The 15616-nt window shown below is 49.9% G+C and overlaps 2 protein-coding genes across 10 annotated transcripts in view; one reads left to right on the top strand and one right to left on the bottom strand.

Annotated features, from left to right (window-relative positions):
* TMEM94 (transmembrane protein 94) overlaps positions 1–3689 on the top strand; it is a 72225-nt gene extending 68536 nt beyond the window's left edge. For all 5 annotated transcript variants that reach the window (XM_035104459.2, XM_035104460.2, XM_035104458.2 and 2 more), the window contains one exon: positions 1159–3689. In XM_035104459.2, coding sequence (XP_034960350.1) covers positions 1159–1231 — 73 coding nt within the window. In that variant the 3' untranslated portion in view covers positions 1232–3689. The remainder of the gene's footprint in view (positions 1–1158) is intronic.
* A 1859-nt stretch (positions 3690–5548) lies between these two features.
* CASKIN2 (CASK interacting protein 2) overlaps positions 5549–15616 on the bottom strand; it is a 103149-nt gene continuing 93081 nt past the window's right edge. For all 5 annotated transcript variants that reach the window (XM_035104453.2, XM_035104452.2, XM_060271847.1 and 2 more), the window contains 3 exons: positions 11351–13510; positions 9208–9538; positions 5549–8197 (listed from right to left, as the gene is read on the bottom strand). In XM_035104453.2, coding sequence (XP_034960344.2) covers positions 8101–8197; positions 9208–9538; positions 11351–13510 — 2588 coding nt within the window. In that variant the 3' untranslated portion in view covers positions 5549–8100. The remainder of the gene's footprint in view (positions 8198–9207; positions 9539–11350; positions 13511–15616) is intronic.

The raw sequence follows: 15616 nt of genomic DNA, 5'->3' as shown, positions 1-15616 counted from the left end.
TGACATCTCTCTGACCCGTTCCCTTGAGATGCTGTTGTCTTGGCAACAGGGAAATATGCATTGAACTGCCTGTTTTTTTGGCTGTCTCCCAAAATGGTTTTCGGGCACTATAAAATGTCAGTAGCTGGGTCAAGCAAGGGCGGGATAGTCACAGTAGTCTGGTTTGTCTTTGGCATTTGCCCATGGGAGATTCCCTCTGATCACGGAGGCGCTGTTCTTAACTGTTGTAGGCAATGGCTGCATGCTGCCCCACTGTTCTCCTTGGAAGCATGAGATTCTCTTAATTAGCAGGATATTTATTTGAGGGGGAGGAGAGATCGAGCTGTTTTACAGCTGTCATCACATCGGCACCCAAATGAGCCCAAACTGGGTAAAAAAAGCATTCTGCAACCTGACTTACCCAATTAAAATCTTACAAAAAAAGAAGCAGGTTGTTTCATTTTGTAGATCTCTTGTTTCCCATGCTGTGTTGCAAATGAGGCTGGCAGCTAGAAGAAACATTTTAAGGCATTTTTTAAAATGAAGGTGGGAAGAAGAGAACAGGCCTAGGTTTCTTATTCTGCAGCCATAGATGCCTCTCCCCCCCCCCCCCAAATCCTTTGGCTGCAGCCCCATTGGGATTGAGCCCCTTTGAAATTGGTGGGATCTACTCCTAAGAAAACATGCATAAAGGTAAAGGGACCCCTGACCATTAGGTCCAGTCGTGACCGACTCTGGGGTTGCGGCGCTCATCTCGTGTTATTGGCTGAGGGAGCCGGCGTACAGCTTCCAGGTCATGTGGCCAGCATGACAAAGCCGCTTCTGGCGAACCAGAGCAGCACACGGAAACACCGTTTACCTTCCCGCTGTAGCGGTACCTATTTATCTACTTGCACTTTGATGTGCTTTCGAACTGCTAGGTTGGCAGGAGCTGGGACCGAGCAACGGGAGCTCACCCTGTCGCGGGGTTCGAACCACCAACCTTCTGGTTGGCAAGCCCTAGGCTCTGTGGTTTAACCCACAACGCCACCCACGTCCCGCGATCTACTCCTAAGTAAACATGCGTAGTGTGCTGTTAAAAGTATGTGTAGTTGCGTTGCAGGGCGTTCAGCTAGACCCATGTGGTTCCAACTCTACAATTCTTTGATTCCATCATTCATTCTCTCTCTCTCTTCCCAGGGTTCGAGTACGTTACCAGAAGAGGCAGAAGCTGCAGTTTGAAACCAAGCTGGGCATGAATTCCCCATTTTAATCCCCACAAGTAGGACGTGCCCTGGAGGGCCTGGGGGCTGCATGTTCCCTTCTCACACAACCTTGCCACCTTGCTGAGAGAGGAAAGGAAAAAAAGCACCCAGCCTCATGTGTGAATCCCTCTGGTCAGTGTGGATCAGAAGAGGCCAACCCCTAAGAGCGGGGAGAGCTACATCTTGAGCGCTGGTGAAGATTCAGTGCCTGGCATGAAAGTGTTGGTGGGACATGGACTGCTGCTATTCCTTCTGTAAAATTTATTTTTACACCTCCTTCCCTTGGAGCTCCTTGGGATCCAGCAGATTGACACCTTGGATTGAAGAGGAAGGAATTCTCATTGGACCCCTTTTTTCCCCTGCCATTCATAATTCGACTAGGTTATTTTTCTTTTTCCTTCTTGCCCCCCCCCCCAATGACTTTGTTGCAATGCTGCTTGCTCCAGGGCATTCTGGGTATAAGCGTTGCACCCACCCACACCCACCTGCCACCCAGGAGGGAGTAGGAGCAGCTGGCCTGCTAGCTGGCCCTGCAGAAGTACCCCACACACACACACCCCACACCCCAGCTGCAGTCCCTGTGACCCACAGAGCAGCCCTTCGCCTGAAGGCTGCCCTCTTGTGGAAGATGACGCAGAGGAGCAGGATGTCTGGGAGGTTTGCTGCTTTAAGTACAAAGGCAGCCCTTCTCCAGTTAAATACCTCTGGGATGTAAAGTATGTAATAACAGAGTTAATAGGCCAGACCCTTCGCCACCGTCATGAGAGCATCTTTTTAGGGGTGGGTATTGTGGATATACCTCAGCCCTGGCCACGTTCCATAAGGAGGCTGTCTTTTAGTGCTTAATACTGAAAGGGCTGGGGTTGTGTATTTTCCTTGTACATCCACTCACTGTTTGCTAAACCTTGTGAGTGACCAAGGTCTTGAGAGGTCATGTGGTTTTGTGTGCTTGCATGGGCACGGAAGACAAAGGCGTGTGGGCCAGATCTGAGTCTGGATTGACGGATTGATTGATCTTTCATTTTTTCTTCATTGAAAGAGTGCTGCGTCTCCAGACAACCCCGCTCTTGGCTGCTTTGAATGGAGGATGGCAGATGAAGCTGGGCATAGTTCCTCTCTCATATCCATGGGCTAGGCTTGGGATCTTGGTTGCATTTTGTGCTTTCCCCACTGTTTTGGAGCATCCCTGCTCGAGCCTGGTTGGTTAAGTTGGAGACACATAGCATACTATCCCATGATCTGTTTCCCTAAACGCAGGGTATTAAGTCTGGGTGGATTTACCGCGCAGTGCTGAGAATCTGCATCGTCCTCAATCCACCCTCTCTCTTGCCTGCCAATTTTAGTCGTGGTGGATAAACTCGGGCTGTTGCTTTTGGCGGGAAGAAATCAGAACTACCTCTGTTGGGCAACCTCTGCTCTATTTATGGACAATACCAGGAACAGCTGCCTTCTCTGCAAGACCAATCACTTAGATAACAGGGCATGTGTTGTTTGGGAGTAGGTATTTTGGGCTACTGTGGATGGGCTGTTGAGTATTCAGGGCTCCATGGAGGATCTGCTCTACCTGGTAGGGTTTTGGCCTAGGCAATCCAATTAATCTAGAGTTGTTTAAAAGCACTGACCCACCCTAGCATTGCAGTTAGCAAACTTGTCAAGCCTTCTTAAGGAAACAAGGGCAAATTAACCTTTCGGCGGGAGGGATACTTTTATCCTTCCACAGCAGACAAAACGACATTTTACTTTGTTAGATTAGAAAAGAAAAAAATCATAGGCTTAGGCCTGGTCGGAGGTAGTGGTGATGGAAGGAGAGAAGTGATACCTGGAGGATTTTAAGAAGCATGTAGTACGGCCTTCCCCAACCTGGTACCCTCCAGATGTTTTGGGTGACACCTCCGATGAGCTGCAGACAATTTGGCCATGCTGACTTGGGCTAGAAGAAGACACATTCCAAAACAGCTGGAGGGTATCAAACTGGAAAAAGTTGGTGTGGTTAAGGTCAGAGGATGTTACTTTACGCCCCCTTGCACATGGCAAAGTTCTCAAAAGCTGTGCAGCTGGCTGTGACTGGGAAATTGGCCAATATCCTATGTTTATATTTTAAAAAGAGGCTATTGTTTAGAAACTGTTAAAAACACATTCTCCCTCCCATTTTCATCATTGCTGTTCCCACGTAGCTCAAGGTTTGCTGCCTTCTCACACTGGGTGTGATGATCTATTGTACTGCTCCCCAAGGGCGAAGAGCTTTGGGGAATGGGCTGCGTTTCACCTCGGTACTTACCAGCAACAGTCCTCTCCTAGTGTCAGAATTGGCACTGGCTTCAGTGGGTCAGGATTTGCATCCATAGCTTGAGGCCAGCGGTGCTTGGCATGTGCCAGTTGGGGGTCTCTGGTCCCAGGCTAAGTTGTGGGTGGGTGAGCAGATTTTGTATTTGGAAACTGGACTGATTTGGTATGGGTGACAGACACTTGGGTAGCTGCATTTAAGCAACTGCCTTCATCCTCCCCTCGTTCTGAACCAATTGGGAGTCTTCGATGCCTAAAAGCTGTTTGCCGCAATATTTTCCCCGTAAGTGATTTTAAAGCTTTACACCTGATAAACTGTCTCGGGCAGTCTCCCTTCTAGACAAGGCACTTTCTGTAGACTTTTGTCTCTTATGGTTGATCACGCTGAAAAAGATTCCCTTCCCTGCACTTCATGCACTCTTTTCCCTCCTCAATTGTACTCCACTGGAGCCAGATAATGAGCCTTTTCAATGGCTTTCTCTTGAAGTCCACGTTGCCTTGCTGCCTCCCACCACCCACCCCTGGCCATCCCCCCCTCTTCCTCCTCGTCCAGCCAAGGCTTCACGAAGGTGTGAGGCGTATGGCTTTAGGAAGGAGTTTCACCCATCCAACTGTTTTTAAATGGTGTATATTTTATATTTAAACTTTTCTGGGGATGTATGTAAAAAAAAAATAGATTTGTATGAAAACTTGTAAATTGTACAAAAAGGAACAAAGAGCACCTGATATGAATGGCAATAAATGATTGTCTTTGATACAGTAAATTTTTGAGAGGATTTGGCATTTGTGCTTTGTAATGTATGCCATCTCAGGAATCCTTAAAACAGTCTTGTAAAGAAGACCAGAATTTTTACAGATTGATGCGCAGAGGGCAGCTTGTCTAAGGCCACCTATTGACTTCATTGCTGTGGTGAGATTTGAATCAGACACTTCGTGGCTTATCTATTCCACACTAGCTGTAATCCTATGCATACTTAGTTGTGAGTAACTCCTATAGAACTCAGTGGGGCCTACTTCTGGGCAGACATGTATAGGTTTGCATTGCCAACTGCTAAGCTATGATCTCTCTCTCTCCATGATTTTGTGACTCTGCTGTAAAATATTGGCTAACTGGTTTGAGTTTGTATGACATCTTTGTTCTTTGGTAAAATCAGTCCAAGCCCCCAGCGTTTTCTTGATCAAATACTGCTTCCTCCTTCCAGCTGACAAGAAGTTACATGCTGAGATGGAGAGATAGACGAGGCAAAATGGTTTCGAGCAATCAATATGCTTTGCTAATGGAAGTGATGGAGGTTCTAGTACTGCGGCTAATATTACTTAAGTCCTTGCCAGCCGCAGACATTGGTCTGGTTCACACATTAAACCATAGCTAAGAGCAAACGAAGCTTTAACGTGAGCATGCGGTGGTCATGAGAGTGTTCTTGCTGTGCTGTGGACATCCAAACCCAGGGTTGTGGTTTGTTGCTCTACCCAAAGCAAAGTATGAACAGTAATAAGGGTTTGTTCTTGGCTTGCTGCTCATGGTTTGGTTGGGAAAACAAACCATGAGCTCAGGTTTGGAGAATTGCAACAAGCCAAGCTCCTGGCTTGTTTCATTTGTGCTGCAGGAACAGAGCGAGACCTTAGCAGTGTGCAGTAGCAAATTGCACATTCACATTAAACCTTAATTTATTAATCTTCATTTGTTTCGTATGATATGCAGGGTGGACCTGCTATGGCTGATTTTCACTTTAAGCATTGTGCACATACATCTTAGCTGATCTGAAGGGTGCTTTTATCTTTCTTTAAAATACTGGAAAGTAGGTACCCAGTTCTTTCCTTATGGCTCCTTTTGAGTATTTGAAGCAGCACACATCAAGTTTTGCACACTTAAGGCATACTCATATTTTTGAACTTAGGTAGCCATACTGGAGTACAAAATATTCATTGAGCATTGATATTTAGTGGTGTCCAAAATGACTTCTTTTTCCTCAGGTTGTGACAGCTCTACTTGATATACAATGCATCTGACTGATCGAAAAGAGGAGACTCAGCAAGCCAAGTACATTTGTCAAAAGGGAAAATGATTCCCAGTGTTTAATACCATAAAGTTGCTGTTTATGTTAGTTCAAAACAAGAATTCATGATTAACACAAACAGACTAGATGATTTAAAAACTGCCTGGCTGGTGTTTTGCCTGGACTAATTTCCCTAGGCCAGTTCCTGCTACATATAGCAGATGGGGCCAAGGCTGGTTAGACACGACTGCATCCATACATAATTTACACAGCATACAATATATTTAAAATAAAGAACTAGCTCTTAAAAAATAAGCATTTTGGACAAAAAGGGAAGGGGGAATGAATTTTTCTCATTAGTGATCACAAAGAACAGCATTTTCCTGCCCCCTAGTGGCTCAGACAGTAATGTGGTTCCACCCCCAACTCTAAAATACAACAGCACTCTGGTTAGTAAATATACAACAAATCCACATTTAAAAAATATATACATTTCTTTTTAAAAAATTACAGTTTTATCGACAGTGGGGGGAAAGGATGCATCCCAAATCAACTACTGTGAAATCCAAACCTCTTTTCAAAAAGGCTTAATGAACCTTTTTATAAAGTGCCACTGGTTGCAGCAATTCTTTAAAAAAATATTTTTTAGCACTAGTCATCAACTAGAGGATGACTAATCCACTTGACACTATGGATAAAAAGAGAGTCAAAAAAATAAAGAGAAACTACATCTATGGCCAAGACACATTAATAGGCTCCATTGTAGCCTCTCGCTTTTTTCCCTTCGCCATTTGGATTTCACTTCCTTGCAAGTGGCTCAATGTTTGCCACTTCATGATTCACTACTAAGAACTTAAAAGCGGTGCAGAGCCCTTTCCCCTGTGATGCCCAGAGGGTCTGTTGCCTTAACTTTAAAACTGCTGAATTGCCCTGTCTGCCTCAATACTTGGTAAAACTGGCAGAAGTTTTAAATCTGTGATATACATGGTCATCTTCATCTTAGACTTAAAACAAAACCCTCCTGGGAAGCTGCCCTCTACAGGGTCTGACCCCTTGGTCCATCTAGCTCAGTATCGCTGGCAGTGGCTCTCCCAAGGTTTCAGACGGGAGTTTTTGCCAGCCTTACCTGGAAATGTTGGAGATCGGACCTTTCTGCATGTGCTGTACTGCTCAGCTGCAGTCTCTCTGCCATATCAGTCCTTGGCAAGTTCTAATCTGCCTGCAGCATGTAAGCTGCAATCATTACACTTTTATTTTCCCTTCTCTTCCTTCTGTAAGCTCCTTGATTGGCACCACCTTGGGCATATTTACAGAGGTGCTATGTAAGAGCTCCCTCATCAGAGTGGAACTGTCGCTAGGGAGGAAGGAAGCGGCATGCCATGGGGTTGCAAATGGGCCCTTTGTCCGCTGCACTCAGTTGTCGGTAGGGATGGGCTCACTTTGGACAGGGAGATGAGTTACAAGGAATGGTCTTTGGAAAGGCAGTTTTGTCTTATAGTTCAACTGCTGTCTGTTTTAATTTCTATTTTAAGAAAAGACAATAGATCTTACGTGCTTCGTTCCCTGCTGGAAAAAGGATAGGGAAGAGTATTTGCAACTAGGAAAAGTCACTTTTCATGCTACAATGGAGAGCATGTTCAGGATCCCTTTTATTATTTTTGCCACTGGAGGGCGCCATGCACTGTAAGCCATCAATCAGCGTTTTCCTTCCAGATTCTATGGAAAGGGAAAAAAATGGAAGACTATTTTCTCTCTCCACCAACCCACCCAGTCCATGTGATGAATGAGACCCGAGGTATTTGGGAAAGAAGGTTGAGTAGTTTTCAGTTCCCCTGAAAAGTGTTTTGCTCTTGAGCTTATTTTACTTTTCTGGGAGCCACAGGCTGTGCCAGCTGCTTTTGGAGGTCGAGGCAAAGATGGGGCAACGTGAGGGATTTAAATCCACTTGGATTACACGGTCCTTCCTCTGCTGACAACGTTGGGAAAAGCAGCAAGGCCCTGTCTTGCTCTGGTAGCTGGCAGGTTTACCAATCCTGTTCCCTTTTGGCGACTTGGCCGCACTGAGCACTCGGCCCCTTTGCCCTTGGGAAGCTGACACATTGTTGGCATCCTTTGAAATGACAAGACGCAGGAGTTGGAAATGGGCTGCTCTTTGCAAGAAGCATAGATCTCTGTGGTATTATGTGGGAAGGAGGCCAGGGTCCAAGGGAAGCTCTCTCTAGCCTCCAGCGTTGGTCTGCCTCCCTTGTGGTTCAACGCTGCAGGCATTCAATCAGCCCTTCTTTGTAGCTTCAGTGCTGGTGCGGGTGGTCACTGTTTAGAGGCCTGGCAAGCATCTGGTGCCCTCTGATGGAAACACCAAGTTGATGTGTGTTCATGCGCTCTTGCCCCAAGGTATCTGGTCTTGGAGTGCAGTTGCCTCTGGCTGGAAGTTAGCACTCAAAAGAAATCAGGAAAAGATGGTAAAGTGCCTGGAAGGAGGGGCCAATGAGTAGTCGTGCAGTTCCTCCCCAAGCTGCCCACTTCTCATAAATGGTAGGGTAGAAGGATGAACCTGCATCATCATCATCATCATCATCAGAGAAGGAAGCCCGTCCTCAGTCCAACATGGCATCCAACTGCTCTGCAAGGTCATCAAACATGTTGCTGATGTCTTCGAGGATGTTCTTGGCCGAGTGTGCTGTCCCATAGTTGCTGGGGGGACAAAGACAGGAGAAATGGTTCAATTTGGGTGCAAGGTTTCAGGTAAGAAATGGACACCTCCTCCCTCAACAGATCCAAAGTCCTCTTCCAAGCCCTCTCTTTGCTTATAGGGCCATTTCCTGCACACTCTGAGCAGTCCCATCTCCCTGTCCTTTCCCTGCCACCCAAATGGCTTGCTAATGCCTGCCTGTCTCTTGGTAAAGGCCGGGAAGCAGGAACATAATCCATCCCATTCTGAGACAGCCGTTTCCTGGTGGAATACAAGGTACAGTGGTACCTCTGGTTGTGTATCCTTCGGGTTACGCATGCGGCAAACCCGGAAGCATTTTTCCGGGTTTTGCCGTGCGTGCATGCGCAGAAGCGCTCTGCCACGCTGTGCGCATGCGCAGAACAGGCACCTCTGGTTGTGAATTCCTCAGGATCCAACCGGAGCTCCGGAACGGATCCCGTGCGCAACCGGAGGTACTGGTTACTATTTTTAAAGGCTTTCACCCACCCCCACCCCCCAGCACCATTCCCCATATAAGCCCAAGTGCTGCCTATATTCTTCCTGTTTTATATGACCCCGGCACCTGAAGTGAGGACACCTATGACAAGGAAAACTGCAGAAGTTCAGAGCAAAATTTTTGTGTCTCTCTGGAAAAATGACATCCTCCAGATGTGAGAGTTCATTGTGGCCCAGTGTTGCGCCTGAGCTCATTTCATTTCACTGCCGATTGGGTGGGAGAGTTGGTGGAGTGCATTTGGAGCTTCAGAGGAATGAGCAACACCCATTTGCATATGCAAGTCTTCACCCAGCTAGGGCAATATGTATGGAAGTCTGCTTGCACAAGGTCCCTAGCTGGACCAAGGCAGATGCATCTGAAATATGCATGTGCCCTCTTGATAAAGAAGAGGGGCCTTTGTATTCTGCACTTTGGATAAAGACCCTGAAGGATGCCCCCTGTGCACGACAGGCACTCCTACCTGCCCTCTCTCTTCACATCCAAGCAATGCCTCACCTGTCTGCCTCCTCGGCGTTGATTTTCTTTTCTGCAGCTTCAAGCGTGGATGCCAAGGATGAGTTGGTTTGTTCCAGCCTTTGCTGAGCGTGGATCATGTCCGGAGATGCACTCAAAGGCCTCATGGCTAGGGGCACCCCGAAACTCAAGGCGGGTTTGCTGCCCAGCCCCAGTTTCATGGGGTAGGGACCCATCGCTTCTGAAACCATCTCTGTGGCTTCCCAGGGAGCGACAGTGTTGCGGGAGTTCTGCAGGACTTGTTGGTAGATGGTTTTTGGCCCCGAAAACACCAGCTTGGTAGAAGCAATGGATGTGTGCTTGGCCGGGACATCTGAGGGGGGGAAAAAACAACTTATGTTGAGTATTCTGAAACTTGACCCATGCAGTTTAAGGAAACACAGTGCAACCTCCCTACTGGATCAGCAACAGCAGGCATTCCTGCCATTAAAACCTCATGCTATTCTACTCTCTCCCAGCAAGTGTAAACTGGAGTACTTCTACCCTAGCCCTTACTTCTGGATTTGCTATGCTTTATTCGTTCTTGTTTTAAAGAGCACCCAGATTACATAGTTTCAAAACTGTAACCCTTCCATGTTTTCTGCACTCCTCGTGTTTTCCCCCCAGACTTGATTTGTAGCAATATTTAATAGTGAAATGCAATTTCATAATGAAAGGCATAGTGGTATTAAGGCTTGTGCCTTTAGTTTAAACTCCATTTGCAGGTTTCAGCCCTTTAGTTACTTCCTATTAACCAGCAGCAGCAGGAGGAGGAAGGGGGGGCGGAAATCAGTGACTGATTTCCTTTGAATAGCTTTTCTGAATTGCCTTGTATCAGTTCTTTTTCCTGCAGGGGAGGGCTGATTTCCTCTCCCCTCCTCCTCTTGGTAGTGAAACATCTCTAATTACTGATTTCTGCTCTTAAAAAAAAATAACTGTAAAGATGTCCTGAGCAATTCAGAGAGAAACTATTCAAAGAGAAATCGATTCTGTAAACCTCCAGCCAGGGTCAATGAGAAGGGGGGGGGGGAGAGAGAGAGACTAAAACCTGCAAGTTATGAACTTTTATTTGAAATATCCAGGCACCTTTTGCTGAATGGAACTTACCCAAGAGTAAAGATTATGGAAGGATCTTGGCCACAGGGAAGGACAGCGCTACATTAAATTTTACATGTGATTTCCATTTCAATTCCATGTCAAACTAATTGTAACTAAAAATATATGCCTAAGCATCGCTACCATCACTACACTGTAGGCCAGGGGTCAGCAAACCTTTTCAGCAGGGGGCCGGTCCACTGTCCATCAGACCTTGTGGGGGGCGGGGCGGACTACATTCTGGAAAAAACATTTGCTGCAAGAGCCCCATGAGCCCCAGTGGCTGCTTGCCTGTGTCTTGCGAGCGGCAGGGGCTGGCGGCAGCGGGGGGACAATGAGCAGCACATGAAAGGGCCCGGAGAGGGGCTGCTTAAAATGACAGCCGCTCGAGCACTGCTGCTGCTGGCACCAACAAAGCCCAGCCCCCTTCCTCCTCTAGGCAGGGCAGGGAGAAGCCAGGAGGGGGGAGGGCGGGAGGAGGCCCCGCTGCCACTGTGTGAGGGAGAGGGAAAGACTGGTGATCCACGCGGCGACTCCCGGACTGTACTCTGGCTGGATCCAGAAGGGATTTGGGCCTTAGTTTGCTGACCCCTATAGTAGGCAGTCCCCTATCCCACTGGGGCTATGGAACCAAGTCGCTCCATCTCTTCAAGTAAGACTAAAGCAGTCTTGAAAATGGTGGGTTACAGCCCTCTCTGCTTCCTCACCCCCTCCCACCATTTCCTCCCAGCCCAGCCCTCTTTCCACAGCCTCCAGTGCCCTTTCCCCAACCAGAAGCAGCAATTGGGCGTGCTATCCCGGTTCTCTCCCAGCAGTCATGGCCCTGAAGAGCAGCTGGAACAACACTGAATTGCTACTCACCCCAAACTCCACACCCATTCCCCGCCCTGAGAAAGGATGATGGCATTGCTAGCACACCTGCATCTCCTTCCTTTAAAGGAGGAGAGAGATACCACTAGGTAGAAAATCTTTCCGATTCCAGGAAAGCGCAGCGTAGCAGTAAGCCACGGAGGCCAGATTTTGCCCAACTGCAGCTCTGAACGTTGCCTACCAGTCGCATTGGCTGCCGTCCTCAGATGGACTGCTCCTCCGTGCCTCTCAACCTGCAGTGGGATCGGGCTGGTTGGTTTCAGAGAGACGGGCGGCTTCTTGATCCCCCTTTCCAGAGACAGGATGCTCTTCTCTATCTCTGCGATCTGCAGCTCCATGCTGTCATCGTCAAAAGCGTCTCCCGCCAGCTGCGGCTCCGCCGGGTGCAGTGAGGGTCCGCTGATGCTGACCGTCTGAGCCTGGGCGTACTGCGGAGCCAAGGATGAGCTGGGCGCAGCCGCCCCAAACGCTTTCAGCACGTTCTGGAGGGGCTCTCTCTCCCTGCACCGGGGCCGCCTCTTGACCGTGTCGGACTCTGTGAGATTGAATTCCAACACTGTGGGGCCCTCTTTCGCCGGGGTCTCTTCTTGCTCTTCCCCGTAAGGCTGAGCCGAGGCAGAATCGGACTCTGGCACAGCGGCGTCTGCCTTGAGCTGCCCAGTGGGCTTCGGCCGCTGCTTGATGGTCAGGTTGCCTTCTTCCGCAAACGGAATGCACTCGCTGGAGCTGTTCTGAGACGAGCAGGGGGACTTGGCACAGCCGTCTGTCTCTGCTGCTGTTTCTTCCTCCGTGTCGGACCGGGTGTCCTCGTGGCTGTGCTGCAGAGCTTCCGTCATGGCAACCGCGGGTTCGCTAAACGTTCGTCTCCTGGGGACGTTGCCTTCAAAGGCCTGGCTTTGGCCACTGGTGGCTTCCGCGCTGCTGGGGTCTGCTCCAGCTGAATTGTGCAGGCCCATTTTGCTGGCCAACTCCTGACCGAGACCGGTGGGTTTGGGGGACTTAAGAGGCTTGGCCAGGCTCCCGTCAGCCACGGACCCATTGAGCACAGCTGCAGCATTTCTCGGAGAGCAGCCCCTGTCACAAGGGCCATCTCCTCCTCCGTCCTGGGAGAGGGAGGCTCCTTTTTGTGTCTCTTGGCCCTGTTCGTACTCTGCACCAACTTGCGCGCTGGAGACCGAGCTGAGGCGCTTGGGAGGCGGGGGCGGGGGGCCCTTCCTCCTGGCGCGGATGGCAAAGGACTGGCTGCGCGAGACCTTGGCGGCCGACGACGGCTGGGTCCGCGGCACCTGGCTGCGCCCAGGCCGCCTGGTCAGGGTAGCGTATGAGCCCACAGAGCTGGTGGGAGGCTCCTCTTCCTCGGCCTCCCCGTCGGACAACGCGTAGCGGTTCAAGCTGTGTGAGCGCTTCTTGTGCTTGAAGCCCTCGGCGTTCTGCTGCTCCGCCCCGGGCTTGGGGGGCACGTGAGGCGGCTCTGTGGGGCTACAGTGGGAATGGAGGTAGGAGAAAGCTTTCTGGGCTGTTGACTGCAGCATGGTCCTCTGGGCAGAGAAGGGAGCGGGGGCCTTGGCCTGCTCAGGCACGGACGGTGAAGGAGGTGGCGGAGGGGACTTCAAGGACACATGGGGGTACATGAAGACATATGGGGCCGTCCCCTTGCTGGCCGTGTGGGGCGATGCACAAGGGGACGTGCCTGGCAGTGTCTCAGGAGGCTCTGTGTGGGGAAGGAAATCCCCCTTCAGAGCGCTTGGTCTCTGGTACTGGTCCATCCCCTCAGGAAGATTTCTCTCCCTCAGAGGGCTTCCCGCACAACCGCTGGAATAGCCGTTGATTCCCTCAGGGCTGCTAACCTGCGGAACAAATTTCCCATAGTTCTCTGGGTTGGGCCGACCCTGCGGGGTGGCAGAGTTTTCCGCGAGGCGGGGCTGGGTTGAAGAGTGTCCGCTGCTGCCGCTGCTGCTCTCGCCGCTTCCCAAGCTCTCCTGCGAACGGCTCGAGGTGGTGCTGTGGGACAGCATGTTCTCCTGGGAGTGCCCCGACCCCCTGGACCGCACACCAATGCTCTCTTGGCTCCGTGACATGCCCTGGGCGCTCTTGATGGTCAGAGTCTCCTGGCAGCTGTTGGACATGGCCGTCTGGAGCTCATAGCTCAGCTCGCTGTCCTGGAAAGTGGTCATCTTGGGCGTGTGTGGTGAGTGGCACTCCCCGTTCTCGACAGACTCAATGGTAACAATGTCCAAGGCGCCGGGGATCCTGCGCCTGAGGGTGCTGGTGTCGGCCTGGCTCAGGCTCTTGCGGAGGTCGGCCAGCTTCTTGACAGCCAGCATGAGCTTCTTCTGGTGGCCTGCAGGTGGCACAAAAGAAGCAAAAACTAAGCTCAGGGATTGTAGGAGGCAAACGCTTCTACTGGAAGACTCCAAGCACAAGCGAGGAGAAGCTCAAAATCCTGTCTCTTCCTCTCAGGCTGGTACTTTGGAGGCAGAGCCTTTATCAGTCCAGACATTCACGTATAACATAGACTAAAAGGAGCAGGCCCTGCCAGGACATAAAACGGGACCAGCAGGAGGCTCGGTCCCATGCCCAGTGTGGTGAAGAAGTTAGGGTGTCAGGCTAGGAATAGAGAGAGCCGGGTTCAAAACCCTTCTTGGCCATGAAGCCCAGCTGCACCTCCTTCACAAGGATAAAATTGGGAGTGCAGTTGCTAATATTATTATTATGAAGCTAATGCGTTGTTTCCTAAACTTGCTCCTCTAGCTGTTTTTGGACTACAATTCCCACCATCCCTGACCACTGGTCCTGCTAGCTAGGGATGAGGGCAGTTGTAGTCCCAAAACAGCTGGAGACCCAAGCTTGGGAAACCCAGTCTAACGATAAAGATATATAAATTCTACAACCACAACAAATGGCACAGGTGGCAGTTGGGCCAACTCAGCCTTGCTTTAAAGTCTGGCTCCAGCCTTGCTGAGGTATTTATTCAAGAAAGACACTTGCCCATGCAGCATACCATGTCCCCTTGTGCTTCGAGGGATAACAGGCTCTTTCTCTGTCACGGACCCTAGTCCCTCACTTCTGGGGCCTTCGTTTCACCACGTCCAAAAAAAGGAACCGGCTGGCAAAGAGGTCACTTTCTACACCTGCATAGTAAGATCTCTTTCCTGCACCTCTGGGGTTTTTCTTGGGCTGAGGGGAGAGTGTATAAGGATATAATAAAGCGATCTTTTGTGACCACAGAATTCTAGACAAGGCAATGAGAGATGCTCTGAGGGAACAAGGGGAAAGCGTGAAGGCAGGGCAAGCTGGTGGGAAGGGAGGGAGGGAAAGAAGGAAGGAAGGAAGGTAGGAGTGGGTCATGGGAAGAAGACACTTGGCTGCCCGAAGTAGGCCCTGGGAGCAGCCGCCTGTTGCGTGCCCCCGATAACTTCTACGTGTGGCTGGTCGGGGATGGAGCCAGAGGGCATATTTTGGCGACACTTACGAGCGGGGCTTGTCTTCCCCTGTGCCAAAACAGGCATCCAATTACCCTGGGAATTTGATTCACTGCCAAATACCTCACTAATTATTGCCCCCCCCAATAAGGGGGCATGGTTCCCCCTCCCCTTTTCTCCCCCTCTTTGTCAGAGCGGCCTTTTGGCAGTGGGCCAGTCTAAACTGGATGGCGAGGCCCTAACATGGGAACAAGTCCTTCCTCGTCAAATCAGGCCATGAAAGAAGGTGGGAAGGAAAACACACAGCAGCAGCGGCGGCGGCGGAGGGGGGGCAAGTGCCTCCTATTCAGCGGGGGACCCTGCACCCCGAGGTTTTTGGGAAGGGTGGCGAGGACTGGGCTAAAAGCAACACCCCCGAGATGGACACAGAATGCTTCCCTCATGAAACGGGGAAACGGACAGTCTCCTTAGCCCAAGTCAAAACTCAATGCTGCGTTCTGAGCAAGGAGAGGGGAACACTGCTGTCTTTGTGGGAGGAAACATAATAGATGGGTAGCCTCTATTTGAAATAAATAAATCACTGTGTCTAAGGGTGAGCAATCGCCTAAGAATGCTAGTCAGCACACATGTGCCTGGGAAACAAACCAACAATGAGCATATTCTGGGTTAAGTACCTTAATAATAATAATAATAATAATTTATTATTTATACCCCGCCCATCTGGCCGGGTTCCCCCAGCCACAGGGGGGCCGCTTCCAAAAAAACAGAAATTCTAAAATACAGAAATCCATCAAACATTAAAAGCTTCCCTAAACAGGGCTGCCTTGAGATGCCTTCTAAAGGTCTGGTAATTGTTCTCTTTGACCTCTAGTGGGAGGGCATTCCACAGGGTGGGTGCCACTACCGAGAAGGCCCTCTACCTTCTTATGTGCAGGTTCAAATGGCCCTTGTTTGCGTTGTGAGAGAGTGGTATGTGTGTGACGTTTCTGTATTTCCAGTCAGTGAAGTCAAACTGAGAGGGATCT

Source organism: Zootoca vivipara, chromosome 2 (genome assembly GCF_963506605.1).
Source record: "Zootoca vivipara chromosome 2, rZooViv1.1, whole genome shotgun sequence".
NCBI lineage: Eukaryota > Metazoa > Chordata > Lepidosauria > Squamata > Lacertidae > Zootoca > Zootoca vivipara.
The sequence above is the reverse complement of the archived record's forward strand: the minus strand, read 5'-3'. Positions and strand labels throughout refer to the sequence as shown.